We start from the raw sequence: 19582 nt of genomic DNA on the forward strand, positions 1-19582 counted from the left end.
GGGGGCAGACTGCAGTGTGGGGGGCTGAGCGCCCCGGGGATGTGTATCCTAGGGGAACTCCAGAATCTACCCAGCCCCACCCTCCAGTAGGGCCCTCCCTTCCCACCTTCCCGACCTTTGCTCTGACTTGGCTTGATAGATTTGGTGAAAAGAACTGAAGGTTTCAAGACAAGAGACCTGGGCTCAGTGATTCACAAGGTGCTTGAGCCCACACGAGTCCCTGAACTTCTCTGAACCTGACCTCCCTCTTCCGAAAATGGAAATACTAATATGTCCCTGCTATAGGACTTAAGAGGCCAAAAGCCAGCTATTAAGTATTACTCCCTTGTATGCACCTACCACTCCAGCCCGGCAGGTTACTCTCAAGGCCCCCACCCCACCCTCTTTAAGATATTGTCCCCTCTCTCTTCTCATCTGAGTCCTCTCCATTCTTTAAGACCCAGCTTAAAGCCCTACTTATCCAGGAAGTCTTCCTCGATCACCACCCCTACCCCTGAGCCCCCTTTCACATACTCCTCCTGGCTGGACCCCTCCTCAGAGCCCTAAAACTCTCACTTGCATTCATTTGGCTTTTGATTAGGTATTCCCTTTTTACATCTCTTGCATGGAATCATGGAATTTGTAAGAGCTGCAAGAATCTTCACCACTCATGTAGTTCAGCTCCTTCATTTTAAGGATGAGGAACTGTATTGTCTTTAATGGCAATTTAACTCTGGTTTGGTTAACAAGGCTGCTTTTCTCGAATCACATGAAAAAGCTAGATTATCTTTAAGCCAGCCTGTGAGCGTGTGTATCCTATTTCTCAACTAGCCTTCAAGGGTAAGGACTGCTCACACGTAGGTGAGCAGTTCATGCCAGGTGAGTGAGGGCAGAAGTGAGTCCATGTCCTGCTCAGACAGGTAGCCTGACCCACTCACGCACCTAAGTCTTGCCCCAGAGGAGAATGCTTCTGCCTGCCCCTCTGCCCAGCTAGGCTGGTGGGTGCCCGCTCCACCCACTAGGGGGAAGGGCACAGGCGTAGGAGCTACAGAGGCGGGGTGGGGACACTGACCCAGGAGCCCCTAGGAGAGTGCTGGGCACCTGGGCTGGAGCTTGAGGGTCAGCACCATCCTGGGGGGCCCGGGCTGGATCTCCGGGCCGGGGTTCAGCTGCGGTGGCCAAGCCCTGGGGGGCCTCGTGGCAGGGCTCCTTCTTCCCCTCTGACTTGACAGTACAGTTCACCATGGTGCCAACGTCATCCAGGGCCAGCTGGGCAGAGCCGGGGCTCCTCATGGACATCCTGAGGGAGGAGGGACAGAGGGAGGGGGGCGAGTCCTGAACCCCGAGGCAGTGACTGTTCCCCCAGCCCCAAACAGGTAGGCTCATGCAAAAGGCAAGCTTCCATTTGGAACTCACTGTGACAAACTAGAAAAGATTCCTGTCTCCCCCCCACCCACCTTTCTTTTTTTTTTTTTTTAACAGAAAGGTCTAGAGAAGACTGGGCCAACATTTGGCATGCCCTGCCTGTTGCAATGTTGGAACTAGCGGGCTGATGGGTCTCCCTGAGAAGGCTAGAGATTGTTACCTGGCTCCTTCTGAGCCCGATAAAGCCAAGATCCTATATACAGTACGTGTCTGTGTAGGTCTGTGTATGTACGTATTTGTAATTAGTTACCAAAATTTAAAAATCAAGAGATATCCCATAAAAATCTGGATTTGAACTTCTCTTGAAGTTGGTCTGTGGCAATAATTGGCTGGAATTGAGCAGCAGTTACTCTCTATGAACAAGCCAGTTTGCCTTACTCCCCACCACTCCCTCCTACTTCCCAAAAGGGAAACCAACTATCAACTACCCTATACACTTACTCTTTGTTTTCTTTAGAGTAGAGGCAAGATAAAAGTGAACTATTTGGAACAGTTTTTTATACCCGTGTATCTATCTACCAGAAGTGAGGAATGAAGTAAGCTGAGAGATGAGTAGCTTTCAGAAAAATATTTTCTTATATTAGAGTCTCTCAATTAGAGTCTGGCCCCTGTGGGCCTCTGCAGCCCCTGGTGTAACATACGCAGAAACTGCATCCCCTGCCTCCTGCTGCTGACTCCCCACTGCGTGGGATCACTACTATGTAGGTGAGCAGGATCCTGGGAGTAGTTTTCAGTGGTTATGCCAAGCTCAAGGCCAGAGGAGCAGTTGCCCAGAGCTCACTTGCTCACCCTCCAAAGTGACTGAGACAAGACAGGTGGGGACACACAGCAGGTTCCAAGTAGGCATGGGTCTTGCCTCAGCTACTTCACTAGCTGCTCAGTGACCTTGGGCAAGTTACTTAACCTTTCCACACCTGTTTCCTCATTTGTAAAATGGGTGGTGTGAGGGCTATGAATTGATATTTACAAGGTGTTTAGAATAATGCTTTGTATTAGTAAGCGCCGAAGTAGCCTTTGTTAAAGCACTGCAGGGTGGAACGCAGCACAAGGACAACAGCCTCAGCATAGCTGGGGAGGTGGGTGTGGGAGGCTTGTTTGAAAGACGAACTCATGGGTCACCTACAAATCAGAAATTCTGTGGGTGAGGAGGGCATGGATCTGTTTTCACAAGCCCTCCAGGTGATTCTGATACATACTAGTTTGAAAGCACTGTTAAATAAACAATTTTTAAAACTTTGCTTACATGGGCATTAAATTTTTAGGAGGGGAGTGTAAGGCAAAAATTATATATAGTAAGACATCCCTTAAATTCAACTGCAGGTGCAGTATAATATTTGTATATTACATCAACTCTGTATAATAAAATGTTTCTTGTATAATGAATGATGCAATGTGCCATGTACAATAGATGTATACACCGTGTACAATACATGTACAGTGTTTTACATGAAATAACTGAATGTGTTTGATTCGATGCCATCCTACAGATCAGACGAGACTAAACTCTCCTGCCATTTTCAAAGGGCAGGGTGCCCGGGGGGTTGGCGTGGGACCCAGGACAGGGCACTGCAGGATGAGGAGAGGAGGCATACGTCAGCCCAGGAGAAGACACCCCAGCCCAGCTCACCCTGAGGCCTTAGGGTGCAGCTCTGGGTCCCCTCCCACCACCCAGGGACCCGGAGAGCGGCCAGGAAGCAGGCGCTCGGCCCATCCGGGCACAGGGAGGGGCGCAGAGCCAGGCCCCGAGCGGGGGGGCTGGGCGTGGGGGAGGGGAAGTCGGGGAGTGGTATTATCCTGAAGCTGAGGGCAGCGATTACATAACAAACAAACCCGAGGCTCAAGCTGTGAATTAATCAAACCGCTGAAAATAAAACCTTCCTCTCAGGAACTTCAGACAAAAGAAATGAAAACAACCAGGCTGGCTGGAAAATAAAAGACAGCAGCGCTGAAATGGGGACAAAAGGAAACCAGACAATAGGGTGTTGGACAAAGGCAATAAAGCCAAAGGAAGTGTGACAGGCGAACAATGCGGGCCTGTGGGCTTCTGATCCCCGGCCGCCTCCGCGCCGCGGGCCCACACCCACCGCGCCACTGCGCCCGCCAAGCCGCCGGGTGGCCTCCTCGCTCGGGACTGGGGTCCGGAGGGCTTTCTCCTCCCGGCGGTCCCAACTTCATGGCCTTCCAGCGCCTACCTCAAAGCCTTTCTTCCCACTGCAGCCCGGAGGCAGCCGCAGGGCGCACAGTTACGGGAGCGTCGGACACCGGGCTGGGCCCCCAGCGCCAGCCGCCCACCCAGAGCTGCGGACCCGCTGTGCATCCCCCCCAGCTGAAGGCGGAGGCAGAGGAGATGATGATCTGCCCTAATGAACTCCAGGACCGCACTGCCCAGTACCGTGGCCACTTGCCACGCGGCTGCTGAGCACCTGTACCAAGGCCGGTCCCCATGCAAACGTGCTAAGTACCAACTACATCCCTACTTTGGAAGGGTTAGTACAAAAACAGAATGTAAAACAGCTCATTAATAACTGGCTGTTGATTTACACGTTGAAATTACACTTTGGATACTGTTGGGTTAAATAGAATACATTGTTAAAATTCGTTTCACCTGTTTCTTTTTGCACTTCTTATTGTAGCTACGAGAAAACATTAAAAGTATATATGTGAGGACTTCCCTGGCGGTCCAGTGGTTAAAGACTGCCTTCCAGTGCAGGGGGTGCGGGTTCAATCCCTGGTTGGGGAGCTAAGATCCCACATGCCTTGTGGCCAAAAAAACCAAAACATAAAACGGAAGCATTATTGCAACAAATTCAATAAAGGCTTTAAAACTGGTCCACATTAAAAGAAAGTCTTTTAAAAAAAGTATATATGTGGCTCACATTATATTTCTGTTGAGCGTGCTGCACTAAGACATCTCCTCCCTTTGAGCCTGATGGCCTTTTCTACCCACACTTAACCCCCAAGAGTACTTCCACCTGGGTACTGGGATTATCTTTATTTGGGGAGCCTGCCTCCTGGAGCTCCCAACAGCTCACCCTGGCTTCTGGCACAGCACCTGGTAACAAAGAAAATGGCTCCTGGTGACCAGCCAAGGTAGCGTGGAGGTGTCAGTCTGTTCACCAGGGCGTGGTACCCACCAGATAACCCTGCCAGACCCTGCTAGCAGCCCAGACAAGGGCCCTTCATCCCCACAGGCGCCTGGCTCTACTTCAGGCACTGGCACTGGCTCTCCGTTGGTCCCCTCTCTGGACCCATTGGTTTATGGAGAAGCAACAGCCCAGGCTTGATGCAGAGTGCAGGCTTTTGGGTTCAACAATCTGGATTCAAATCCATGCTTTGCCACCAGCTGACTCGTGTGACCTTGGGAAGTTAACGCTGAGCCTCCATCTCCTAATCCATATAATGGGTGTAATAATCCATGTCACAGGTGTCCATGAAAATTAAATAATACAGGGTGAGCATCCATTAAGTTGTCATATAGCCCAGGATGCTCCTAGAGCCAGGTGGTTGAGAGAAAAGTCTCTGGGGTCAGATAGACCCGAGTCCATTTGAATCCCAACTCTGATTAACTAATTGCCTTGCAACGGTGGGCATGTGACATAACCTCTCTAAACCCCAGTTTCCTCCTCAGTGAAATGGGAATAAAAACCCCCAATATGAAGGGATGAGCCTTCCATTAACACTCCAGACCCTATGAGATGTGACTGTTTTACATTCTCTTGGCACCCTGAAACTTGGCCTTCAAAGTACTTTTCGCAGTTGGTAATGATACCTTCACATGTTTTATTTCTGACTCGCCCTGTAGCCTGAGAACGCATCCAACTTCACACCGTGGAAAGGTGCTTGTTTTTGCTCTTCATTGTAGCCCCAGAGTCTAGCACAGTGCCCGGAACATACAGATGCTCAATAAATCCTTGTACAACACTCAGAGGGTTTAATATAGTTCAGCAGCACAGCACAAGGCAGACCTGAATGCTTAATAAGTGACAGCTATTATTACCAACATTAGTAGATAGATGTTGCTCTCTGTGGTTTATTTCCCACATCTCCACCTCCCCACACCCAGTTATCCTCAGTTGCATCTTCCTTGCATCTAAGTTCTTCCTATGAGTAGCAAAGCAAGTCCATTTCCTTTTGTTCCTACCTTGGGACAGGTAAGAAACATCTTCCACACCACCTTTTGAATTTAAAGACCCTGTTGGGGAGTCTTCCCTTAAGTCTCTTCCAGAGACTTAAAAAAAAAAAAAAATTCCCTTCTTACCCTTTCCCTACAAAGCATGTTCCATGCTTCAATCATACACATGGTTTTTCAGGAGGTTTTAAGGTCAGCAGCCACATCCTCCCCTCTCCCCAGACACCCAGAAGTCAAAGACTCTTTTTAGTACGCAGGAGAGGTGAATTACTAGGCTCCACCAGTTCCCACCCAGGTCCTGGTCAGAGGCCACAAGCCCACAGGACTCTCCGGTGGGACTCTCACTCGGCTGGAAGTGCTCCCATGTACCCCATCTCTTCCCTCTCACCCAGCCTTACTCATATTTTATAAATGGAGAAACTGAGGCCCAGAGAGGTCAAGTTCACGTGGCTTGTTTGGGCAGTACTGTTTCAGGAATGCAAAGTCAGAAGACCTTCAACCGGCTAGGACACGGAACAGTATTCCTGCTCTGCCTTCCCTTCCATCTGGGGAACCTAACCCATAGACCCTCTGCTGTCTTCTTCTCCTTGGCCTTACCTCACCTGAGCATCTGTAGGAGGTGAAGGCCCCTAGGGAGAGAGAGCTCTGGCCAGCCTCAACCTGGATGCCGCAGCGTCTTGAGTCTCTGAGCTGCTGTCTGTGAGGCCCTGGGCCCCCAAATCCAGGGCTTAGGGCAAGGCATAGAGAGATGCCTGCCCTCCACAGAGGGCCAATGGCTCAAAGCACGGTTCTTATGTGACAAAGCAGACTACAGGTGCTGATCTCCTTTTTTCTCCTCCCCACAACCAACCCTCTCCCAGCCCCTCTGACCCCCACCCACCCCAGGCGCACACACACCAAGCCTCTTTCTCCCCCAGACAAATCACCAGCCACTTCCTCTCCCAATCAGCCAACAACAGCCCAGCTGGACTGGAATCAAAGGACTTCTTACTCTCAGACCTTTCTCCCTCCACAACGACAGCCCTTTCCCCCCCCCCGAAATATCTAGATACAGATAAAGATAGAGATAAATTCTAGTCATCGGAGCATGACAGGTGACTCAGACCCAGGGGTACAGGAAGACCGTCTGAACGGACAGGCAGACCCTCCCAGGAGGGCCAATGACAACACTTCTCCACCGGGCATACACCTAACCTCTCTACTGAGACTCCCACTCCCAAGCTGACCCTGAGTAGGTGGTGCCGTGCCGAGGGGCACTGCCAGGGAGAGAACCATGTGGCAGAGAAGGGCAGGGCCTGAGTCCCAGGGGAATGTCACTTCCTTTCAAAGCCCCAGAGGGTTGAGAGCCTCAGGCAGCCCTAAACAATAGCCCGAGGCGTGGGTGCCCAGAACGGTGCCCCGGTGCCACATCCTGCCATTCTTCTCCCAGGCCGCACCCTGCCACCCTTCCTGGCTACGCCCGATCCTATCTCTGCTGTTTACTCAGAGCCGAGAGCTGGGCTGGCTGCAGGCTTGGAACAAAGCTTTCCTGAGAGGCCCCCCCACCCTCTCCGGCCTCTGTGGGCCCTTGGGGTATCAGATCCATGGCGTGGCCCAGCCTGGTCTAGCCCTGCTCAGGCGGAGGCCACAGCCAACACCCCCCGCTCCTGGGCTGTTTCTGGGCTGATCAAGCGGATAAGACCAGCCAGACTGAGGCTTGCTGAACCCCCAAGAGCTCCTGTCCTCCCGGTCAACAAGAGGAGGCAGCCTCCCCCGCACCTCTGGCCCAGAAGCCCAGCTCCAGACAGAGCCTTGGAAGCTGCCAAGATTCAGCTGACCCCAGCCCAAGGGCACGAAGGACTGAAGAAGCCGAGGAGAAACTAGCTGTGCTGTTCCCATTCACAGCCCCATCTGAGTCTTCTCTTCCTGGAGAGTCCAGGAAGAGACAGAGAGGGCAGCGTGGAAGGACTGCTGAGGTTCCCAACAGGATGGCTGCCTGCCCCACGGGCCTGAGTAAAATTGAGGAGGTAAACTGTGTCTCCAGGATTCCCTTCTCTGGGGGCCCTCCTGCCTTCAGGACCTGATGCTGTCTCCAGCCCCTCCCAAGCCCCATCAGCAGCCCACCCACAATGCTAGGAAGCAGCCGCAGTGCTAGCCTTACCTCCCAGTGGCCAGGTCCTAGCCTATGTCCTGGATTCGGGAGTGTCTGGCCTTTTACACGAGCAGTGCCCAGCCCAGAGCAGGCACACAGCAGAAATGGTGCAGCTGAGGCCGACTGGCCTTGTCAAAGGCCTCCCTTCTGGGATAGCCCTGAACATTAACCAAAGGGAAAGGAGGTAAAAGAGCGTGCAATGACAGAACACCCACTTGGCTGACAGCACTGGGTGAGGGGCTCGCCACTCATTTTTCCGACCCAACCAAGGCCCAGTGGAGCCGTCTGAACTCAGGCCTCACTGATGCCCAAACCCATGTCTTTTCATCTGTTGGCTGGTGCCCTGGCTGCTCTTCCTCTACCCCAGATAACAGGATCCGGTCTAACAAAGATAGATTTGCCACTGTCTTTGGTGCTTACAGGATTCTAGTTGCTTTTGACTTGAGTCATGGCCAAGGAAGAATTAATCGAAAGAAACCAAGGCCACTTTGGAAACTCAGGGGAAAGATTCAACCTCTGAAAACCTTAGTTTCTTCATTGTAAAATGGAAATTCCAATACCTACTTTGTGATTAGAAGGTAATCACAAGCTTAGAGAATCTGGTACAGAATATATGTTCAGGGAAGGAGAGAGGAAGAGAAACCTAAAGCAAGGAGGCTGTCTTTCCCTCCCTACCCCCAGAACACCCAGAGTGAGACACCTATCCCTGCATGTCCCTGGCTTTCCAGAGGCTGGCAGGTATGTGTGACCCTCTGGCATTGCTGGGAGGCATCCTGATATGGCTAAAAGAAATGGGCTTTATTGTCACCCAGACCTGTGTTTGAAGCCTGGCTCCACCATATACTACTGTGTGACTATGGGGAAGTTTCAGTTTCTCCATCACTAAAATGGAACAAATAATAACTATCTCGTAGAATTATTTTTTTTTTTTTTTTTTTTTTTTTTTTTTTTTTTTTTTTTTTTTTTTTGCGTTATGTGGGCCTCTCACTGTTGTGGCCTCTCCCGTTGCGGAGCACAGGCTCCGGACGCACAGGCCCAGCGGCCATGGCTCACGGGCCCAGCCGCTCCGCGGCACGTGGGATCTTCCCAGACCGGGGCACGAACCCATGTCCCCTGCATCGGCAGGCGGACTCTCAACCACTGCGCCACCAGGGAAGCCCCTCGTAGAATTATTGAGAAGACTGAATGTGATGTTTGTAAAAAACAAAAAAAAAGTTTGCTCACTGAACCCTCTCATTCACCTTTTGGGGAAGCCTCCCCCACCCCTGCACGCCAAACACGCAGAAGACCCACACCCAAAGGACAACTGGGAGTGTCTTCTTCCATCTCCACCTGTCCCCTGTAGGTCCCCCTCTCGTTGGCGCTGTTTCACTACCTACTTAGGTTGTCTGCATGTTCTGTCGGTGTCCCCAACCACCCTGAAATCTCCCCTGGCCGGTGCCTACGCTGAGCCAGACACCCAGGCCACAAGGACCTGAATTTGCCCAGGAAACCCACATCCTCCGTGTCACGGCCTACCTGACCAACCCCCCGTGCCTTCCCTTCCCGACGGCACTGAAGTTCTGCAGACCCTCACAAGCTCCCTCATCTCCTCCAGAGCCGGAGCTAGAGGGTAAAGTGTTGTTCCATTAACCCCTGCCATCCCCTGCCAACCCTAGGAGGGGACAGGAAGGTGGAGACTAGAAGAATGACTGCAGAGGGGGAAAAGGACAAGCGGGAATGGCCTGTAAACACCAGGCTGAACAAAGTCTCATCTTTGCAGACATCCCTTTTGTTGGGGCTGGTGTGGGCCAGGCAGCATTTGGCTTCTGCTTGGTGACAAGTCCAAGCCGTGTGGACTAGGCTCTCAGGGTCTATGGTGACATGGAGGCTCTGGAGACATGCACAGTCAGTCCAAACCCCAGCAGCCCTCTAACTAGTGGCATGGATAGGCCGACTTCTTCAACTCTCCAAACCTACTACTTTCTTTATAAATGGGATCAGTAATAGATACCCACTAGTGTGGTTGTGAGGAGTAAACAATATAACAGGCAAAGGCCAGTGTCTGAACACAGCCGTGCTAAACAGCTGTAACCGGTATAACCATTGTGATCTGGAGCTGGGGGTGACGGCTGAGAAGTGGAGAGTCAGCCAGTTCCTCGCTGCTCCAAGACGGAGCCCAGTGAATACTTGAGACTTAACCTCTACACACCTCAGCTTCTTTATCTGTAAAGGGGACCAACAATAGCTACTTCTCGTGGTTGTTGGAGAGTTTATAAGTACTGGATATAAAATACTAGTGCAATGCCTGGCACAAAGCAGACTGGCACTTAGTTTTGTTATCGTGATCGAATGAATGAGTGATTGTGCTTCCAGGGAACTTCTGCCAGCCAGAGCTCTCTGCCCCAAGCCAGTGAACGTTGTGAAGGCCCTTCTTAAAGGTATTTCAAATATCAGCCTCCAGGGCTTCCCTGGTGGCGCAGTGGTTGAGAGTCCGCCTGCCGATGCAGGGCACACGGGTTCGTGCCCCGGTCCGGGAAGATCCCACATACCACAGAGCGGCTGGGCCCGTGAGCCATGGCCGCTGAGCCTGCGCATCCGGAGCACAGCAACGGGAGAGGCCACAAGAGTGAGAGGCTCGCGTACCGAAAGGAAAAAAAAAAAAAATCAGCCTCCACACATCTGCGAGCCCACAGCCCCCTCTCAAAGTGGGCACCTTCACCACATCCTCAGGTCCCTGAGGGCTCAGGAAAAGTATCTGATTCCTTCCCGACTTCTTCTCCCTCTTCCTGCCTCAGCCAGCCACTGCAGGGGCAGGGGAAATGGGGCAGCGATCAAGATAGGTAAGTGGTACAAGAAAGAGAAGTCAATAAATGCCAGTCACCAAGAAAGGCCACCAGGCAAGCAAGTGTTGACAGGACACGGTCTTGACCCAGAAGTTCAGCGTGCAATTATTCAGCAAATACACTTGGCCTCATCTTCTCCTCCCTGGGATGTACCTCCCTAAGGCTCTATAAAAGATACACCTTGAGGGGAGGTCTGGGGGCTTCCAGAGGGGTTTGAGCATCCAGCTCCCCAGCTTGGGCAGACAATGGAGGAACAAGGTGGCTGGCAGCACTGCAGTCATGATGGCCGAGGCCCATGGGTTGAACCGGGCGGGGCCCGTGGGCTGAACTGGGATGCATTAGCCTCACCTTTGGGCACCCTGCTCAGGTCTGCTGCTTCCCCCATAGCCTCCCCTTCCCCCAACCCAGGGTTTCTGCGTGGGACGCCACCTGTGCCTTATGAAAACCTAATCACCACCATCTCCCCCAAGACAAGCTCACTCATAGGAAACCCCAGTTGAGCAGCTCTTGCTCAAGCAGCATTCATTCTTCCAGTGAACAAAGTGTTCCGTTCTGTTTCTCTGCAAAGGCCATGTTTCCTCTCCCATTATCTACCACATCGGCACACAAGACTGCCACAAAAGATTTCTTTTTTCTTTTTGTTATTTTCATGGCCCCCTTTATTTATGAGTGGTTGTTTTTTCTTGGCTTTGGCTCCTTTTCAAAAGGGCAGGGGAGCAAGGGGAGGAGAACAGTTTCATAGTCTTTGAACCATCTAAAATGCTCATCCAACAATCCCCAAAGCAGCCAGCCTGCACCCCAGTCTGCCTGGGACCCCAACTTCCAGCACCAGCACCCTTTGGAAACTGAGGCAGAAAACAGCCAGATCTGGCAAAGGGGTGGGATATGGTATGATTCTGGGAGGGATCTTGACATCTGGAGCCCCAAATGGTAATAATAATAAAATAACAATGGTGACATTCAAAGTATTTAACAACTGAATCATGGGCACTAACCAGTGAAATGGGACTCTTGGGACAATCAGATGAGTTGGCAGATGCCAGACACACACTACTGGTTGCCGCTCTGGTGTGTACCCCTCTGATCATAGCTAACATTTTCTGAGTATTTACTATGTGCTGAGCCCTGTTTGGATCACTTGAATCGATCTTCACCATAACCATCTGAGGTAGATGATATTATGATCTCCATTTTACAGATGGAGAAACCGAGGCGCAGAGGTGATCTGAGCCCGGGCCGTCTAGTGTCAGAATCCACCTCTCAACCAGACATCAGGAATCAGGCACACAATAAGTTAAGGCTACGGATAGGCATTAGCTCTTTTAATACTTTCCCCAGCCTTGTGAAATAGTTACTGTTATCATCTGTTTTACCGATGAGGACACAAAGGCTTAAGGAGGCTAAGCAACTGCCAGTGAGTGGTGGGCAAGACACTGACCCAGAGACTGGTTGTCGAGTCCCTTCTTTCAAGCACTGGATTACACTGGCTTCTCTTCCACTTGTCTGAGGTCCCAAGAGCCATGGAAAATCATCACCTGGAGCCTGATCACCTGCCCCTCAACCCCAACCTCTGCTGGCCCTCTGCTGCTCTCATGATGTGGGGTCAAGGGACCCAAGCAGGTCTTAGCTCAGTTGATGTTAGAAAAGTCAAAGGCAAACGCCACATGCAGACATCAAATGACTCAAAGCCAGGGTCCTAACATAGCATCCTCCAAGTGAGTTCAGGGCAGCACTGGAGGGCGCAGGGCTGCCCCAGTCCCTGAGCTCCCTAAGCTATCACCTCTTCTGTTTCCTGGCCATCCTTCCTTGCCCTCTACCCCGACACCTCCACTCCCTCTCCCTTAGCTTCTCACCAACAGCAGCAAGCAGAGCTGTGCACTTCATAGATCTCCCCAACATATGTGCCTAACTATTGTTGCAGTCATCTTATTTTCTTACCAACTTTTTTCTGACTCTAAAAGGAATGTGTACTCATTGTAGAAAATCTGCAAATTTAGAATAACATAAAGACAAAAAGAAATTAAAGTCACTTCCCATTAATCCAGAGGTGGCAACTGATAACAATTTGGCCTCTCTCCATCAAATATTTTTCCTGTGTGTCGTTTTCTTTTTCATCATTCAGCTCATAAGCAAGCTTTTGTACTATTCCCTCCCCCCCCCCACACACACACACTTAATAATATATCAGGGGAGGTTTTCATGTTACTAAAAACTGGAAATTATTTAAAATTCTTTAGGGAATTCCCTGGCGGTCCAGTGGTCAGGACTCCTCGCTCTCACTGCCGAGGGCCCAGGTTGGATCCCTGGTCAGGGAACTAAAATCCCACAAGCCGCACGGCCAAAAAAAAAAGAAAAAGAAAAAGAAAAAAAGAAAGAAAATTCTTCATGAAGTCATTTGTAATGGTTGCACATCTCTTCAGTGGCTGTACCATAATTTACTTTATCCAATGCCCAGGGTTAAAACAATACAACTCTTTCAATCTCATATTACTGAAACCTCCTCTTCACCCACAAGGTCATCTACCCTCCAGATACTTCTGGTGGGCCTGGGCCATTCTGCTCCTATGACAGATGGGAAGGAAAGGGCCCTGACAATCAGCAGACACGGCAAGGTAGCAGAAGGACCTCACCTGCCTCTTTTTTTTTTTTTTTTTTAATTTTAAATTTTTAATCGAAGTAGAGTTGATTCACAATGTTGTGTTAGTTTCAGGTGTACAGCAAAGTGATTCAGTTATACAGATATATATATTCTTTTTTAGATTCTTTTCCCTTATAGGTTATTACAATATATTGAGTATAGTTCTCCGTGCTCTACAGCAGGTCCTTGTTGGTTATCTGTTTTGTATTTCGTAGTGTGTGTATATGTCAATCCGAACTCCGAATTTATACCCCCTCCCCTCACGTGCCTCCTCTTGATGGGACAAGTATGTAGCAAAAGGAGTACAGGACGGAACATGGAGGCTGTGACAGAGGCCCGGAAGCGTGGGCCCAGGGCCTGACTGCTTCTGCAATGGGGAGCACACATCTCAGCGTTTCTCGGGGCCTGGCTTCCCCATAAAAAGTTGGAGAACCACAATGAGATGCCACTTCACACCCCTTATGATGGCTACTGTTTTTAAGAAAAGAAAAAGCAAAAAGAAGTGTTGGCAAGGATGCAGACAATTGCTGGTGGGAATGTGAAATGATACAGCTGCTGTGGAAAACAATATGGTGGTTTCTCAAAAACTGAAACATAGAATAACCATATGATCCAGTAATTCCCCTTCTGGGTATGTATACCCAAAGGAGGGAAAGCAGGGCCTTGAAGGGATGTTGCTCACCCGTGCTCATACAGCATTATTCACAATAGCCAAAAGGTGGAAACAACCCAAGTGCCTGTGGAGGAACGAATGGATAAAATAAAATGTGGTATACATATACAACAGAATATTATCAGCCTTACGGAGGAAGGAAATTCTGGCACATGCTACAATATGGATGAACCTTGAAAACATTACGCTAAGTGAAGTAAGCCTAAGTGAAATAATAAAAAAACTAATATTTCTTGATTCTGCTTATACGAGGTACTTAATAGTTAAATTTATAGAGACAGAAAGTAAAATAGAGGTTACTAGGGGCTGGGGAGCGGTGCAAAGGGGGAGTTATTGTTTAATGGATACAGAGTTTTAGTTTGGGATGACACAAACTTCTGGAGATGGACAGTAGTGACAGTTGCACAATGTAAATGTACTTAATGCCCCCAAACTATACAATTAAAAATGATTAAAATGGTAAATTTCATTATTGTATATGCTACCACAAAAAAAAAGATGGAGAAAATGAAACTGCTAATAATTTATACCTTCATGGCACCATTAATCTTGCAGACAGGCAGAGGTGAGAGCATAACACAGACTCAGAGGCTGGGGACTCATGTCCGGCCAGGGGTCAGGGAGCTCGCAGGCTGGAGACTGGCTGCCTTTAGAGAACCCCTTGCTCACAAAGCCATAATTAACGTAACTAATTGAAGTGTCTAAAAAGGCCAGAGCCAGACAGTGCCAGACCCGCCCCACCAGCTAGGCCTTCCTTTCAGGGCCTCCCTCACCTCTAGGAACAATGAAAGGCTTTTACCTGCCATGCAGAGACAGGTGTATTGAGGATTCCTCAGCAGGGAGGGAAAGGGATCTGGGGGCAGGAAGATGGGGATAGAGGAAGAGATTTCGGTCACTCCCTCTAAGTCAGTTTCTTGGCTCTCCCGGAAATCCTTGCCTCAATTGTCCTTCTTAGGGTGGCAGTTTCAAGGAAAGCGGCCGACGCCTGGTTTCCAGAACAGCTCTCTCCCCACCTCCCCACCCCCGACTTGCTGAACAACCCTGGGCAGTTACTCTACAGCTCTGGACCTCCTTGAGGTCTATTTGGGGAGGACAGAGGGACAATAATCCAAACAAAGACTCTAAAGCAGAAGGTCTGAGCTAACAGAGGGGGTGACTGCGGTGGGGCCCCCTGGGGAGAGAAGGAGGGAAAGGAGCAGCCTTCCCAGTTTCCAGAGTCATCCACTTACTACTGAACAGGTGCTGGTTTCTGTGGGCCACTCGAATCATCCTTTTCCTCTTCAATGAATGACAGGCTGGGACCAAAGTCCCATCCTGCCCTAAGGTTCATTTGATATTTCCGTTTTCTATTACTGGTACCTTTACCGGTAAAAACTATCCCAGTTCGCACTTACCCAAGAACACATCCCAGCGTTGCCAGTATCTAAGAGCTGCCGGTGCTCCAGGGCCTGATTAAGAGTTCAGGCCACGCTGATGGCCTTCTACTGCAAGAGAACCTTAGGGATTTTCTATGGAAACTGAAAAAAGCCACTGGCATCTCTGTCCATCTTTGTCCAAAGAAGAAGAGAGATGAGCGTCCCCTCCCCTGCTCTTGCCTCCCTAGGCCCTCCCTCTGCCCGCACAGGGCCATTAAAGCTGCTCGGCTTCCCTTCCCCGACAGCCTGTCGCCCTGACCCAGGGGGTGAGGGTCAATGATGGGGTCACTGGAGGCGCCCAGCTCAAAACCAGCTCCTTCGCTTAGGAAGGAATTTAACCCTCTCCCCTCCTGGCTCATGACTATCCACCTAGCAGATCTACGGGTATGGAGGGGAAAAGTTACTGCAGAGAGGATCACACAGACCCACGTGATAATTCTGAGTGCACCGTGGAAATGAGCCCTGGATTTGGAGGCAGAAGGTCTGAGTTTGAGCCCTAGCTCTGCCACAAAATCAAGGTGCAATCCTGGGCAAGTCTTAATTCTCTGAGCCTCAGCTTTCCTATCTGTAAATTGGGAGTCAAAATACACCCCACCAGATTGCTTGGAGCCTCAACGTAGTGATTTTCTAAATGTCAAAGCACTTAATACACTTGATGGTTTAGAAAGCCCCATGTAAGTATAAGGGATTTGGACGCCTGTAACTCACTGTGGGGCCTGAGACACACCACCCAACCTTGTAAGGTCTCAGTTTTTCCATTTGCACATGGGATGAATTATTACTTCTCTCAGAGATAAAACTTTAAGCTTGGGGTTGGGGTGGGGGGGCGTCCAAGGTCTTTGATGTTGCGGAAATATAAGTGCTGCTAAGCCCCTGGTTTCTACCTTCAGGCTGCAGCCCAAATCAGCAGAAAGATCGTGACAGCACCTGCCATTTTTCGAGTGGGCACAACAAGCTAAGCACCTCACAGATATTTTTGGCAGCAACAAAACCCATTTTATAGTTGAAGCATCTGAAGCTAAGGGGTGGAAGCAAAATCCCACTGAAGGTCCACCTGACTCCAAAACCACAGCACAAGGACCTTGGAGAAAAGGCTGCTTCCCCGCAGGCACTCCCAACCCAATTAGCCCTCTCGGCTGTGGGGCTGGGTGCCGGGGGACAGCCTCCACTTCCTGCCGGGTTCCTGCAGGCAGCTCCCAAGGGCCCAGAGTCCAAAGGTTAGTTAAAGGCTGTCTATTACTATGAATTATTAAAATTCACCAGCAGCTGGGTTTGGTGAATGTGGTGGTTTCATGCTTCCAAGCGATCCCAACTTATACGTGAATTTCACCAGTTTTGCAAAAATCCATTCTACTTGGTGTAGAACTGTCCCCTTAGTGACCGGTTTAAGGGACAACACTGGGCAAAGGACAAAAGGCAGTGCACTCTGAGCCATATCATTTCTTCTATACCTGGCAACACCCTGCCTGCAGCTGGTGTGTGAGAGAGTTCACCCCCTTTTCTGGGCTGCTCCCCAGCACCAGCAGAGCCGGGTCCACGCACTGGGGTCCATGCCCCGGCCCACCTCCATCCCACACCCCCACCCCTGCTCCAAGCTCCTGGAACACTTGGGGCAGCAGCTCATTCCCTCGTTTCTTTGAGTGCATGGGTCACTCCTGTAACAGAATAACCACAGCAATAATTACAGCAGTAAATGCCTGGATAAGACACACACCCCTGTGCCAGACACTGTCTGAACACTTTCCATATAACCCTTTTTATTTAATCCTCTCAGTATCAGGTACGACTGTCAGCAGCATTTTACAGTTCTGGAAGCTGAAGCACAGATTAGTTAAGTAACTTGGCCAGGGTCACACAGCACATTTATGTGCCAAATCTGAAGGAAGAATACAGTGGGAGGCCGAGAGAGGTGTCAGAGCCGACCAAGTCTGTACTCACCACACTCTGGAGAGGTGCTCCTCCCCCTTCCCCAGACCCACAGAGGCCATGCTCAGGACCCAAGGGAGGAGCTGCCCCACATCCATACAGGCCCCAGGAGAGCCGCACTGTCCCACCCCAGCACAAGCCCTAACAACCACCACCACAGTGGCCGCGATACTAATACCAGTTCCCACTTACTGGAGTCTCCTATGCTGCAGGCCCCGAACTAAGCACTGTAATATATACATCACTTCACTGAATCCTTTTAACCTTGGGAAGTAGGTATTCATCTTTTCCCACTTTGTAGGTGAAAAAACTAGGCTCTAAGAAAGTTCTAGTATTTGCCAGAAATCTCACAGCTCAGAAGAAGCAGAGCCAGGACTCAAACTGGCATCTGTCTCATTCCACCTTGTACGTAGCCTCCGAAACCAAGCCCATGGAGACAGAAACGTCGCCAGCAGTCCTGGTGCCCAGGCCAACTCAGCCGAAAGGGCTCGTTCCCACAATGCAGCTATTTCCCATGATCCTGTCTCACCTCCCCAGACAGATTACAGCTTCCCTGTGGGCAGGGTCTGGTCTCCTCCCCAACACACACACACCCAGTGCCTTCACATAATAAGGAATTGGTAGAACTTATTCATCCCTGAATAGCTTATTTGTTAAAACTATGTATCAAACCACTGCCTTTAAAAAAAGACATCCAGAGATTCATATTGATCAATCCTGAACAAAATAAGTTTGCTCATTCATCGAGGAATGGCACATCCCAGGAAAGCTGGCCACTCTCACTCACTTGAGCCCCTGTGGGACCAAAGCCGGGGTGAGTGTGGGTCAGGGCAGACCAGGAAAAGGGACCTCCCCTCCGCAGGCTGCCAGGCTTGGCCTCACACCCTGGGAAGTCGCAGCCCTGCAGGGGAAGGGAAGTTGTCTGATTACCAGATGGTTCAGCACGACCCGAAGGCAGCAAAAATGTCTTTGAATGGAAAGAAAAAGCACAGGGTTCTGTTGGAAGTTTGTTGCAGGATAATGAGAGAGAAGTTTCAGCCTGAAGGAATGAGCCACCCATTCTGAAAGTTCTCTGAGACACTCTCTGGTTCCTCGCTGTCAACAAAGTCCTAGCTCCTTGGCCTGCATTCAAGGCTCCCTCTGACCTTGGAGGTCTCTTCCTAACTGAACTATAAGCTAATGCCCCCCCGCCCCCCGAGGGCTCCTTAGCCTCTCGGCTTAGTCCCCGTTGTTCCTTACAGCACCTGGCACAGAGGAGCCCTACTAACATTTGTCTTAGCAAGACACAGGGGTTGCTAATGGAGCCCCGAGTCTGGTGCTGGGCCCAGAGTACGTGCTCTATACACACCTAATGAACTTATCCATGCCAGATCAAATCTCAGAGTTCATCCTTTCATGAACCCCTGGCAAGAGCCTTGAGCTGGCCGGGCAAGAGGATGTCAACCCATAGAACAGAGGACAAGGAACCCGTCTCAGGACTGAGTGGCTGTCAGCTGTGTGAGGATAATAATAAGATAATAGTCCAATCCTCACAGCTGGAAACCAGGCCCATTCTCTCACTGCCCAACATCCCTCTCCCCCACTACCCAACGCATTACATTCTCTGCCCTGGCTCTTTCCAGACTCCCACAAAAGCTTCTTATCCTTCCAGAGAGTCTGCCCTTCAACAACCATCCAACGGCACCAAGCTTGGGGACATAGTTGGGATGCGAGAAACAGCCACTTGGCTGGTTCGCTCTCCCCGAAGCAGCCTGGGCTCCTCCCAGCCGTGAAGCAGAGGCCCGGGGATCAGGCACCACCGCCCCTAACCCTGAGAAGTCCTCCACCAACCAAAGGTCTCTGCCCTTTGGCACCTTGGCCCCCTGGGGGAACACTGACCCCTTGAAGAATGGCTAATGTAGCTACTTCTAGTCAAAGCCAAACAGTTGGGAGGGGAATGAGGGGAAATCAAGGGAAGAATGAAACCAACTTACGGGAGGAGTGGATGGAGGAAGGGGGCTTGCGTCCAGGAATGGGGACTGGTGATGAGTCCAGGGAAGCGTCGAGGCCAGCCTGGTGGAGGGGGCGCCACGGGTGCTGCTCCTGCCCTCTCCATTGTCTTCCGGGACCCCACACAACAACCTGCACACACAGAGCCCAGGCGCCCGCAGAGCTCTATCTACTGCCCCGATCTCGCAGCCGCGGAGCTAAATTCCACCAGCTCAGCTCTTTTGCAGAGAGGGGGTTGTTTTGCTTGTGCACCATTCTTTCCACGAGGGTGGTCATCTTGCCCACTCCCCCTCTTCTGGGGTCTTCTCCCACACAGCTGCTGTCCTTTTCTCTATAGGGTTCTTCCCAGGCCCTGCCATCTTAAGAAACTCTGTAGTGACTCTGCTCTGAGAGTCACTGCCCTGACCCCATTTCACAGAAAGCAATCTGCAGCCCAAGCCTCAGTGAGCATG

General features: G+C 50.6%; 1 protein-coding gene across 3 annotated transcripts in view; it reads right to left on the reverse strand.

Annotated features, from left to right (window-relative positions):
* SOX13 (SRY-box transcription factor 13) overlaps positions 1-19170 on the reverse strand; it is a gene marked incomplete at both ends in the record, with an annotated part of 28097 nt that extends 8927 nt beyond the window's left edge. For 2 of the 3 annotated variants that reach the window (XM_079697846.1, XM_079697847.1), the window contains one exon: positions 1081-1278. In XM_079697846.1, the coding sequence (XP_079553972.1) occupies positions 1081-1278 (198 nt within the window). Of the gene's footprint in view, positions 1-1080; positions 1280-19114 lie in introns of those variants that run through there. The other variant, XM_079697848.1, reaches the window with a different exon arrangement.
* Positions 19171-19582: the final 412 nt, after the last annotated feature.

This window comes from Hyperoodon ampullatus (assembly GCF_949752795.1).
Source record: "Hyperoodon ampullatus genome assembly, chromosome: 2".
In the NCBI taxonomy this organism is placed as follows: Eukaryota; Metazoa; Chordata; class Mammalia; order Artiodactyla; family Ziphiidae; genus Hyperoodon; species Hyperoodon ampullatus.